Source organism: Ammodytes marinus (assembly GCF_949987685.1).
Source record: "Ammodytes marinus genome assembly, chromosome: 11".
Taxonomy (NCBI): domain Eukaryota; kingdom Metazoa; phylum Chordata; class Actinopteri; order Uranoscopiformes; family Ammodytidae; genus Ammodytes; species Ammodytes marinus.
The window spans coordinates 5803380-5816956 of NC_137215.1; the positions used below are offsets into that span (position 1 = coordinate 5803380).

The 13577-nt window shown below is 40.3% G+C and overlaps 1 protein-coding gene across 2 annotated transcripts in view; it reads left to right on the forward strand.

The window, feature by feature from the left end:
* Window positions 1–13577, forward strand: part of hpse2 (heparanase 2) — a 59562-nt gene that overhangs the window by 25446 nt on the left and 20539 nt on the right. For both annotated transcript variants that reach the window (XM_080036436.1, XM_080036435.1), the window contains exons 4-5: window positions 8908–9081; window positions 10369–10540. In XM_080036436.1, coding sequence (XP_079892562.1) covers window positions 8908–9081; window positions 10369–10540 — 346 coding nt within the window. The remainder of the gene's footprint in view (window positions 1–8907; window positions 9082–10368; window positions 10541–13577) is intronic.

The window sequence follows — 13577 nt, forward strand, 5'->3', positions numbered from 1 at the left end:
TGGTCGCGGGTTCGAATCTGACCCGTGGACCTTGACTGCATGTCATCCCCCTCTCTCTCCCCATTTCCACGCTGTACTATCCCCTCTCAACTATCAATAAAAGGTTAAATTACCTTTTTTTTTTTTTAAGTCTTCAAAAAAAATTGAGGACTAAATAATTGAGGAGAATAAAATTCTGATTCACCTTGTAAGTGAGGATCGTGCAGCCCTAGTTTGTAGCTCCACACAGGCATACAACACCAACATGGCTAGGTTTGTTCTCCTGGGAAAGGAATACTTCCACACACCTTGTTTCTTTACAAGCGCAGTGAGGTCATTAGTATCTAAAAAGCGTACTTTTCCCATTAGGGAGTGATAGACAGCGGCTATTGCCAAACAGATGTGAAAACCACTCACACCCCATACGCATTTCCCTCACACCGTGTTCCCCTAACAAGTGGTTTGAGTTACATGGCCCACAGCCGAAACCCAATGAACGGCAGTTGATGTTACTTTGTCCACTTCTCTCTCTGTCTTTGATTTTTTGTCTCCTGAAGCCTGTTGGAGAACACACACACACACACACACACACACACACACACACACACACACACACACACACACACACACACGCACACACACAGGCACACACACAGGCACAGAGCAGCAGAGAGAGTGGATGAGTGGTTGTACTTTACATGGAGAACAGTGTATGTTAACATACCACTCATCTTACTCACCCGCTCTGTCGACTTGCTCTGCATCTCTTTACACTGGGCACACACACACAGGGGAGGCCACACGCAAGTCTAGTCACAGCAAATTCACAGATTGAGGTAATCTCTTTCTCACACTCTGGTTTCCACACACACATGCACACACACACACACGCACACACACACACACACACACACACACACACACACACACACACACACACACACACACACACACACACACACACACGCACACACACACACGTGCACCCTCTCATTGGTCCCCCTCTTCTAACAGAATTGAAAACAGGTGCCCACCACATATCTTGCATTCTTCCAAAATACAAAAGTGGTTTGACCTGAATGGTTTTGCTGGAGTATATGAAAGGAGAATCCATGTGTAGATGTGTGTGTGTAAACATGGAGGCGTTTGGTTCTATTCAACATGTTGGCGGAGCAGCACACACACACACACACACACACATACACACACTCGCTATATTGGAACCACATTCCTCCCTCCGCGCAACCCTAACATGCAGTGTCAAGTTAACGTCAGGAGAAGTCACAGAATCACCATTGCGGACATAGCTATCCACCGCATTTAATAGCTTTTGATACAGCCATTGTAACAGTATACTGGTCTGTCTTTTGACCGATAAGGTTGAGTGATCAAACTGTATCGGTAGCTGTTCTTAAACTTTTGACTATCCGTTGAAAAAAAGTGCGAATTCGTAACGCCAGTCTTTAGATGTCCTTGTTTCAATGTCAAAGTGACTTTTTATGCAACCACAAAGGATCTGGTTAGTAAAGGAACTGTTACAATGAGAAACAGAAGGCAGAGCGTGGAAGTGTTGCTAGACGAATCAATAGAGTTTGTGGAGAAAAAGATATTGAAGCCATTACAGAGAGCTGATGATAAATGTCCCACACTTTTTTCTTAATTTTTTCTTCATATTTTTAGCAGTTTACTTTCAAATCTTTCATGACTGGTCATGCTCTGTGTCTGTGGCTGCGTGACCACACGTGGTGTGTGTTAAGTAGAAATTGTTAAATTACTTTTCACGCATGTGGTTAAACCTTAAATACTGTCATCAACATCTGTCTCAAGCAAGAACAATATGATGGATGCAGAGTCTGAGAGTAGCCCTTTCCACCATGCTTTCAATGCTGAGTTTACAACGTGTGTAAGTGTGTGTGTATGTGTGTGGGTTTTTCACTAGTTTATGGTGGGCCACTTCTATTTACATACCCTTTGTTTTCATACCCGTTTGCAGCCTAGGCTGTGTATTACTGTAACACTGGATTTTTTTCAGCACACGCCGCGCACACAGATAGCCATTTGTGAGAAAATAATCACTGATTTTCACAAAAAGTGATTTTGACAAGAAGTTCTCCAGAATCGCTGACTCCACCTCTAAGGAACATGTAATTTCATACCCATATCTGTTTGCCTCAGGATCAGTCTTTTTTAATACACAAACACAATGAAAAAATTATCAGAAAGTCAACATCCGTATTTTGAGTTATGTTATTAGAACATATTCATGAGCAGTGGGGACACTAACGATGCATTTTGGAAGTTTGAGTGAAACGTGCATCTTTAGGTATGGAAAAAAAACTTTGTATTCATAAACAGGAAAAAGGGCTCGGAATTGATCCTTCTAAACAGCCTTCTCCCTTGTCTGCACATGTCTCATGAGGATTCGGTTTTGATTTGGCTTTTAAACCAAGCCAGAACTCTGCTCTTGTCTTTGTGTGTGTGTGTGTGTGTGTGTGTGTGTGTGTGTGTGTGTGTGTGTGTGTGTGTGTGTGTGTGTGTGTGTGTGTGTGTGTGTGTGTGTGTGTGTGTGTGTGTGTGTGTGTGTATTTGTATGTTCCACACTGATTTTGAAAGGACTAAACATCCAAATTGACATTTGCTCTGGCATGTAGCTGCGTCTGGCAGTAAGTCATTACATTCATGTACTGAATGAAACCAGACACAGAAAACTATTTTTTTTTTGCTCTGCTCCCTTTTTCTTGGTCATTGCCAACGTGAAAATTATGTGAAATGTAGCACGATATCAGCATTTCATCTAAATTTGAATTTTAGGGAAAAAGTTGCAGTTCGTTAAATTGTGCAGCTGTAGGCTGTGTTCACTTACCTCTCAGTACACACAGGAATATTTCACCATGCAAGCTTGAATGAATGCCATTATACTGTATTATAATGTTAATAAAGTAACTTTGGCTTCCATCTTAACCTGGTCAAGACTCAAGAGCAGTTTTCGGATGACTTAAGTTGGACATATTCCCTCTCATTAATAAAGAACTGTACGCATTTTTTCTATTAATTTTAAGAAAATTACAAATTGACATACTTAAAAGTAGATTTTCCCTAGTAGGGCAATTACCTGATTGTGCATTAAGGTTAATAATAATCCCTTTACCAAGTTACATCAACTTTGTTTATCAAACTATGTTCCTTTGGATTGCTGATTAAAGGTGCAGTCAGTGATTCTGTGGAACGCTTGTAAATATATCCTCAAAATCTGCTACCTGTCTGTTCTGCGTGTCCTGTGAATTTTTTTTGGGCCCCTTTGTTTACAAAACCTTTATTTACATGCCAATTTACAGAGCGTAGGCTGTGAATTAACAAAATCTAAAAATAAAAAATAAAAAAAGTACAGGTAGCGAATCGTGAGGAGATATTCACCGATTTTCACAAGAAGTTATTTTGAGTGAGCAGCTCAGCAAGGTTTTAAGAGACATGCTTACGTCCTACACATTCCTCTTCTAGTGAAAGTGGTTATGATGCAGGAATATTCTGAACATTAATATGTGTTCTAGTACCTTACGACAACGTATGCCTGTGATAATGGCTTAATTGAAACCTTGAATTTTTCAAACTGCAGTATACTTTAAAACTGGTTATCGTCCTAGAAGTAAAAGAAAAGACAATTGATAGAATGTCATGTTTAAAAAAAATACACCTGTCTTTATCAGCCGACAGTAACTTGCTAAATGTGCAGCCAGCAACAGCAGAAAGTGTTATTTCAATGGAAACTTCAGATGGGTGTCTGGTTCATGTGGGTGGTACTCTGTTTGTGTGAGTGTGTACAGGCCCAGCGTACACAGACCGATGTCTAAACTCAGTGTGTGAGTCGAATACGCAGAGCTGCAGAAATGAGGCATAGCACTGACTGATGCTGCCGCCCTCTCTCTGCTTCACAGAACTGGCTTTTCTATCAGATAGACAGCTTGACAATATCCAGACCCCGCTCTTTCCGTTACACACACACACACACACACACACACAATGGCACACACACACACACACACACACACACACACACACACACACACACACACACACAATGGCACACACACACACACACAATGGCACACACACATACACCCAAACCCACCCACACACACACAAACACACAATGGCACACCAACACACAATGGCACACCAAAACACACACACACACACACACACACACGCACGCAGGTTTGTACTGCTATACTTGTGAGGACATTCATTGACATAATGCATTCCCTAGCCCCAGCCCTTACCCTAATCTTCAAAACTAAATGCCTAACCCCAACCCTTACACTAACACTAATATAAACCTATTTCTAACCTGAACCTTAAAACCAAGTCTTAACCCTCAAACAGCCCTTTGAAGAAGTGAGGACCAGGCAAAATGTCCTCACTTTCCAAAAATTGTCCTCACTCCGATGGTTAAAAGCTAAAAATGTACCTCAAAACGCATGCCTGTACAAACACGCACACAAGCGCACACAGCTTTCTGTGGTGGTTCTGCTTGTTTCTGGCATGACTGTTTGTCAGATAAAAGAGAAGTTTGTAGCCAAGTGAGTACAGTAAAAATCTGACCTCGTAGACGGGCCTTCATTCTGTTATGTGCAATCGAGAAGTCTTCTGTCCCATTTTGAACCATATTACAACAAAACTGTCATTCTTTAAAAAAATACAGCAAAATGAGTAATGATGTTGACTTACAGAAATTATTCACTGTCACTGGGACGAGCACCATTTGTTACTGTCTTGATACTTTCAACAGAAGTTAAGGCAATCGCATGTTGACTTGATTGATTGTCTATGTCTGTATTTGTGAGACAGTAGATCATTTGTAATGTTCTCTTTTGGGAGAGTTAGTGTCCAATAACAATACATACTGCTATTTCACCTTCAATTCACCATGTATCTCCCAAACACACACACACACACACACACACACACACACACACACACACACACACACACACACACACACGGAAAACACACAAACACACACACGCACACAGACACACACACACACACACACACGGAAAACACACACATGCACTCTGAATGCATGACCACACACACACACACACACACATATATTCATAGTGCCGTGGTAATGTCATTACTTTCGTCTGACTGAGATCACAGATACAGTATGTAGCTTCAGGCCTTTCTAGTGTCAGTAAAGGATCTCTTTTATGTTTGGCCTTAGTGATCTGGTGGATCTACCCACAATCCCTTTCTCTTTCTTAGGCGATAAACGAGAGCTTGGCTACGCAGGCGAGTAATGCTATACGTCCTCCTCGGGCCAGAAGCTGTTGTTAATGTTTACAACAGAAACAGAAACTGTGGTAACTGCTCACCAACAGCCTAACTGAGGGATTAACCACCATTCAGAGTATAGACTATTCCCAGGGAGTAAGACAAAATGCATGGCTAACTGTAGCTTAGCTAAAGTATGTACCAGCTCGTCTTAATAATAGGTAAATAAAACAATTGTAATGGTGTATGTTTAAGGCTGCGACTTGTGATTTATTTGACTATATTAACTTATTAATCATTTGAGTCAGTATATGGCGAATCTTTGTGGGTATTCTTCGATTCCTCCCAAGTAAATAAAAAATAACAACATGTGGATCCGTTAATGCATTGTTTTTGGTAATGCTATTTATGAACAAGGTTGAAAAGTATCCTACAGTATGGCTCAAATTGTATAGTGAGTAGTCGGAGACAGTCTTTACTTCACTTAAAAAAATAAAATAAAAAACAAGGTTGATGAGTGCAAAGTTTTAAAACTCTTCCTTTGACTTCACAGTTCAACATACGTTTAAATCACAAATAAATGAAAACGCCAGCTGTCAGTTTCTCTGCTGCTATCAATAGTAAAATTCCCATAGAAACCAACCTCACACATTAACGTAACCACATATACAGTATATATATATATATATATATATAAACATATATATATATATATATGATGAGTGATTCCAGGCTTTTCCTCACCTGAGATCAGAGCAGCGGGCGACCGGCCTTGCTCCAGGACACGGCTAGTCTAGTAGCCCGGGACACACATCACAAAGGCTTCATAACATGCACCACGCTGCAGTAAATATATAGTTTGTCTGCCGGCAGGGACAAGAGAAATATGTATATATATATGTATATATATATATATGTGTGTATATATATATATATATACGTATATATATATATATATATATGTATATATATATATATGTGTGTATATATATATATATATACGTATATATATATATATATGTATATATATATATATATATACACACATATATATATATATACATATATATATATATATATGTATATATATATATATGTGTGTATATATATATATATATACGTATATATATATATATATGTATATATATATATATATGTATATATATATATATATATATATACATATTTCTCTTGTCCCTGCCGGCAGACAAATTATATATTTCCTGCAGCGTGGTGCATGTTATGAAGCCTTTGTGATGTGTGTCCCGGGCTACTAGACTAGCCGTGTCCTGGAGCAAGGCCGGTCGCCCGCTGCTCTGATCTCAGGTGAGGAAAAGCCTGGAATCACTCATCATGACGGCCACATCTGGCGCTACTTTCTCCGTCCCGTTTGCCCTTAACTCCTGAAAACAGACACCACTATATACAGTATATATATATATGTAACCACACAGGGAAGAACTTATGATAATAGCAGTTATGGTAAAAACGTTATTGGTGGTTATTAATACGATGGAGAACAGACAGTTTACTCAGGGGAAATGCACTGTGTGTATTACAACCATTCTGCAAGGATTTTTGGAAGGAATGCCAGGTGCAACAAGCGATCCCTCTCTTTTTTTGCTCTCAGGTTTATACATACTGTACTTACTGCTTCATTGAAAATAAATTCAGTAATGTAAGTTTACTTATGAAGAAAATAACGCAATTAAGCTTTTACCTAATCAGAATCTGTAATCACATGTATTATGACTCTGACATTCGGACAGACTTTTTTGTCTCTCACGTCTATATATAAAAGACACTGCAGGTGAATAGGGTAAAGACACTTCATTTTAATGTATATATATCATCATGAAAGTTAACCAGTTGATCACATACATTAAAACAATTATTTTTAGATTTTTTTCAGAATTTTTTTATTATTATTTAAATTTGGCATTATCTAACTAAATATGCGTACATTTACATCTCTTCAAAAACCAAAAATGTAGATGTTGAATGAAGTTTTTACAGAACACATTTTGGATACAGCCTTTTTTCTTTTTATGAATAAAAAAATTACATGTACAGGTCTTAAAAATGCATTTACTGCAAGTTTGTGAGGACACAATGTATCATAAATCAGACAATTAACAACATATAAATAAATCCTTTTAAGCGATAGCTCACGACAGGCGGTGATATGTGCTGTACATCTCAGTTAAGGGGCGTTGTTCTGCCCGACGCAAAGCGAAGGGACGGCCAACCCCTTTCAAATGACAGTAAAGCTTGACAGGTATCCAGAAAAATAACCTCATATGCACCTTGGACTTATTTTGTTTTCATTCCACATTCAGTTGGCAAGCTCAGCTGGTGCCAAACCCAGAGTTGAGGGCAAATTGTAGCCAGAATGCGACCGACTGACACGCCCACACACACACACACACACACACACACACACACACACACACACACACACACACACACACACACACACACACACACACACACACAGAGTCCTCATCTGTTTCCTGTTTAACCTAGGAAGTATGGGTCGGAGTTCAGGGTAATATTTACGCTAATGGAACGTCTCTAAACAGATTACATTTCAAAACAAGAACCTAAAGGTATCCAGGAGCGGCCTGCACTCACACGTTCAAAAATACACAAACTCTTTTGGCATTTTTTCTCACCATATGCAAACATCTGTTGTGTAATAATAGGTTTTGATGGAGGCAGCAGACATAAACCTTAGAGAGGTGTGTGTGTGTGTGTGTGTGTGTGTGTGTGTGTGTGTGTGTGTGTGTGTGTGTGTGTGTGTGTGTGTGTGTGTGTGTGTGTGTGTGTGTGTGTGTGTGTGTGTGTGTGTGTGTGTGTGTGTGTGTGTGTGTGTGTGTGTGTGTGTGTGTGTGTGTGTGTGTGTGCTTCAGAAGAATGGTTTGTGATCGCTGCTTTGAGGAACACTTCGCCACAGGAGTCCATGATGGGAAAATCAGTCCGTCTGGATTCTCACTGAATGTTATTGGAGAGGAGAATCCGCTGTCAAATGGACACACACGCACGGACACACAGTTCTCTGGCAAACAATGACAGTTTGCATAATAAATCCCAGCAGTGGGTAATTCAGAATAGAGATTCAGAACATGCAAACAATCTGTTCACAGTTCTGCACAGAAATGTAATCTGCAGATATCGAACAACTGACACCATAGATCCAAAATGACAGTCAGTCAGACAGACAGTTTTTCAAATTCAATTGTTTTTTTTATTGTAATCATTTCAACAAATAAGGTTGATTTCACGCTGTTGTTAATCACTAAGTGGTCAATGCAGCATCACCCTAACTAACACACACACACACACACACACACACACACACACACACACACACACACACACACACACACACACACACACACACACACACACACACACACACACACACACACAGACATCCATATCCATATATCCAAAAACCCAGATATCCGAATCCACAAACCTTGAAAATAGTGTTCTCTCTCTCTCTCTCTCTCTCTCTCTCTCTCTCTCTCTCTCTCTCTCTCTCTCTCTCTCTCTCTCTCTCTCTCTCTCTCTCTCTCTCTGTGTGCATCTCTTATTCCAGTTATGTGAAAAAAGAATCAAAGTTACAACTGCTTTGTGGGTTTCTCCCAGCCAGGTCTTTAGACAAACTGTACAACTTTGCCGACTGTGCCGGTCTGCACCTGATCCTGGGGCTCAACGCACTGCACCGCAACCATGACAACTCCTGGAACACCTCCTCCACTCTCAGCCTCCTCAAGTACGGAGCCGGCAAGAAGTACAACATCTCCTGGGAACTGGGCAACGGTTAGTATAAAAGATACACAGTACACCACTTACTACGCGACCACATAACATTATAGGCTAAATTATGTACTAAGTAAGTTGATGTGTTTGCTTTTAATTATACAGTACTTAAAGTTGGAGTCAGCGATTCTGCTGGATACACTTGCTGTCAAAATCTGTGATTAACTCCTCACGAACCGCGACTTCTCTGTACTGTGTGTGAACAAAACTTATTTTTGAACGGTGGATTTCCTTGTATTTAGATATAGCACAACTGTCAAATAAAAACAATACATTGCTAAAAGGCTTGACCTGACTTAATAACATTGTCTTGTAAAAGTTCACTATCTTATATTCATAATTTTTGGAAGTCACAATTGTAATTGCGATTAAAATTCAATAATTGGAAAGCCTTACTTAATTTTTTTAAATGTATTTATTATTTTTTTAAGATATCTTTTTGGCATTGTTATGCTTTATTGATAGTGAAGAGACACAGTTGAAATGGGGCAGAGAGGGATTTTTTTTATTTAATAATAAACTTCCTAATACAACCTCTATTTTAGCATAGCCATACACACACACAAAACAGACATAATAGCAAGTTTTAGTTTACAGCAAAAAAAAAGTTGTACTGATTCTGGTAGGCCACCATGTGCTTGCATCATTCCCCTGACACTCAGTCCATCTGTCTGTATTACAGCAAATTGCTCAATTATCTGTCTTTCTACTGGCTGTTGGATTCTCTGTAGGAGAGCAAACTCAGTCTGCAACAACAACAATGTCTTCTGCCTCCTCCCCACTGCTGCTTGTAAAAACTCTATAGCTGCATCTCAGTCAACTGGAGATCTCCTCTTTCCCGTATGTACTGTATCTGTCCCCTCTGTGTGTAGCGTTTCAAAACAGAAATATCTCAGTCCAAACCTCGAAACATGGGTGGTATGATGGCCTTGAGGAAGAGGGGCCGACAAGTAACAATGAGGTCTCTGGTTCGATCCCCGGCACCGGACAGGAGGGTGTTAGTAGTAAATCTAGTGGTGTATGGTATTACATCTACGGTGCCCACCATCTCTACCATTGTGTCCTTGAGCAACGCACTTAACCCCAAAACTGCTCCAGGGGCGCTGTACTATGGCTGACCCTGCGCTCTGACCCCCTCCGAAGTGTGGTAACTTGAGAGGGGATATGCGAAAAGACAAATTTCAATGTGCCTTGTGTAAATTGACTAATAAAGATGAACTGGAATGGAAATGGAAAAATCTGGAAGTTTAAGTGGATTCTCATTCCACTGTTTCTCCTCTTCCACAGAGCCCAATGCGTACCGCAGCCTGGTGGGCCGCTCGGTGAACGGCAGCCAGTTAGCTCAGGACTACACCAAGCTGCGCACCATGCTGCAGTCTGTGCGCTACTACCACCGCGCTCACCTCTACGGCCCCAACGCGGGACGGCCCAGGAAGAACGCCATCCTGCTGCTAGATGGGTGAGTTTGTTAATGACATTTTTGATAGATTGAAGATTCATTTTAGGGGATTTTTATGCTGTTTGGAGAGACAGAGATGAAATGGGGCAGAGAGGGAAATGACATGCAGAGAACAACCACGGGCTGGATTCAAACCCGTGGTCTGCTGCTTTTGAGGACTGAGCCTCTATTTGGGGGGCGTTCTAACCACTACACCACGAGCGCCACCCGTACTTCAACCTTTTTCATTTTTGGCTTTTTGTTTCACTCTGCGGCTCAAGAAAAGACGAAGGAAACCGTTCCTGTAACTGTGCGTGCATCTTTGCTGAAGAAATGGGCAAAGGTCTCTCATCCAGGTTAGCTTATAGCTCAAACACTGGTAGTAAAGGGGAGCAGTGTGGTAGTCAAGGGGAGCAGTGTGTCAAAATATAAACTTCACAACATCGCTAGACGCTCCTGTGCGGTTTCTGTCGCCTTTTCTTGAGCCGGAGATTGAGGCAAAAAGCTAAACATTCTAAATTGTTGAACTATTTCTTTAAATGGCTTTTTTCTATTCTATTGTTCTACGGGTATACTAGTTACTGTAGGAGACATTAAAGCTTCTACCACCCAAGAATATAAGTCAAATAACTGGTGTGTGTGACTCATTTCAGGAGGGTTTGCTCCATAAAGTTATATTAAAAAAACAAAAAAACATTAGATGTGCAGGATTCATGTCCTTGTTGGACTACTAGCCTGCTGAGAAAAAAGGGGGAATGTAGTGGAAAGTATGCTGCATTAGTTTGGGACTTTTACTGGCCTTTTAACACACACACACACACACACACACACACACACACACACACACACACACACAGATTGTAGTAGTGTTCATTGTTTATGGATATCCACTCTTCGGGGTCTCAGCCCTAGTTATACCATGTCAGCCTAAATAAAGTGTCGCTGATTGATAACGTGACGGCACAACGTCCCATCTGCTGGTTCCGCCCAGAAGCTCTCCTCTGATTGGTTTATCCTACAGCCCACTGCAGCCTGTCCCCTCCTCAGATTCTAATGGCACACTTTGTAGTCAGAACTTTACAGCAAAAAAGACAATATTATAGGCACTTTTGTATTCTACCTACAAGTCGGTTACCATTGTCAGAAGACATACATTTTTATACAATTTAGATCAACATGAAAAAAAAGTTTAATATTTTAAATTCAAACAACTTGTTAAAATAGGGAACCTGAAAACCTAAACGAAGCAATCTGCAAACGTCTTTTGATGAAGGTTGCAGCAACAGGAGAAGAGCTTCTAATTTACACACACACACACACACACACACACACACACACACACACACACACACACACACGCACACACACACACACAAGATTTTTGAGAAGACAGGTTAGAGTTGGGGCAATGCAAGGCAACTTTATTTGTGTAGCACATTACATACACAAGGGCGACTCAAAGTGCTTAATGTCCCAGGCAGTATCCATCAACATTTAACTGCCGCTCTCTGTTGTGGGTGGCAGAAAGGAAGTTGTAATCAATGCTCTACTAGTCTGTCACCACAGATTTAGGATATTTGTTTTATCCAAGACCATAACAAGTGACTAAGGTGGAATATATAGCTCTGGCACTGTTACAGTAAACAAACCGGGAACCGCTTTCAATTGAAGGCAAGGCAAGGCAAGTTTATTGATATAGCACAATTCAGACACAAGGCCATTCAAAGGGCTTTACAGGGGCACTAAATACATCAAGATCAGACATTTGAAATTGCATTTAGGAGATAGTAAAAACAAAGAAAACACACCAAGATTCAAGATTAGACATTAAACATTTAGACAGCGATGTAGAATGGCTGCAATGAAAATTACTTGACTGACAATATATTTATTTTCTATATAGCCTATTAAACTTAATAAGTCTTACATAGTTTCAAAGTCCATAAAGTCCAAGTAATGCAAGCCTAAATTGTGGGATGCATGTGCAGACAAATGCCGAGGAACAGTTTAATATGTCAATGTCCCACACACATTTGACAGGTAGTTGGAAGGACACGGGAGAAAGTAATTTGATATGGGCCTCCCCCCCACACACAAACTTTGTACTTCTTGAGCTACTTACATCACTGTAACCATTAGAAACTGCTGTTAATATAACTGAGCACTGACAGTTAACAGTTTTATTCAGGGTACCGGCGGGGTCTTAAAAACATTACAAAAGCATAGAATTTAATATACTTAAAATAATACCGAAAATGTATTGAATTCTGCTGCAAAGTATTGCAAACGCCATTACATTTGAATACCCTTTTAAATACCTGGAGAGGGGTTGTAAAATGACAAATAAAAACTTTTTGATTTGTTATTAGGAGTATACACATACTTCACAAAGCAATTGTTACACTATATTAATGTGATTTTATTAATGTCAGTTTATTATAAATGTTCTTTAGTAAAAGTACCTTTTTAAAATGCGTCGGAATTTCCATCATATCCTTTCTACTTTTACCAGCATTGCCACCTGGCTGACGTTAGCATTACATTTCATTTTAAGTGGTATTAGAAAGCTATTAAAAAGTCTTTAATTTAACTCGGAGATCCCTGGGGGTTCGCTGTTATAGATAAAAGGTGTGTGTTTGTGTGCACTAGTGTGTGTATATGTACGGTACAGCTCAGACTGATAAATGAGCGGCCCACTCAAGAGGAAAGGGAGGATGTCTAAGATTTGTGAGAAAAAGGGGAGGGGAAGGAGTGAGAGGATTTTGAGGAGATTGCCGGAGTATTGGTGGGTCACGGATGACACGTTTAACGACAGAGTGATTCCTGCGTGTTTGACACTGTTACGAGGGGGTTAGCTCTCGTGTTTGACAGGCCGACTACTCCGCCGCTTTCAGGAAATAGGATGAATTAGATAGCGAGCCACTCAACCAGTCCAAATATCAGAGTGGGACAGACTAAACAAGCCCCACAGCGGTGAAAGTTTAGAGACACACGCACACACACAGTCTGACAAGCTGTGTGTGTTACCCCCAAATATGGAGCGATTTGGGTCAGGTAG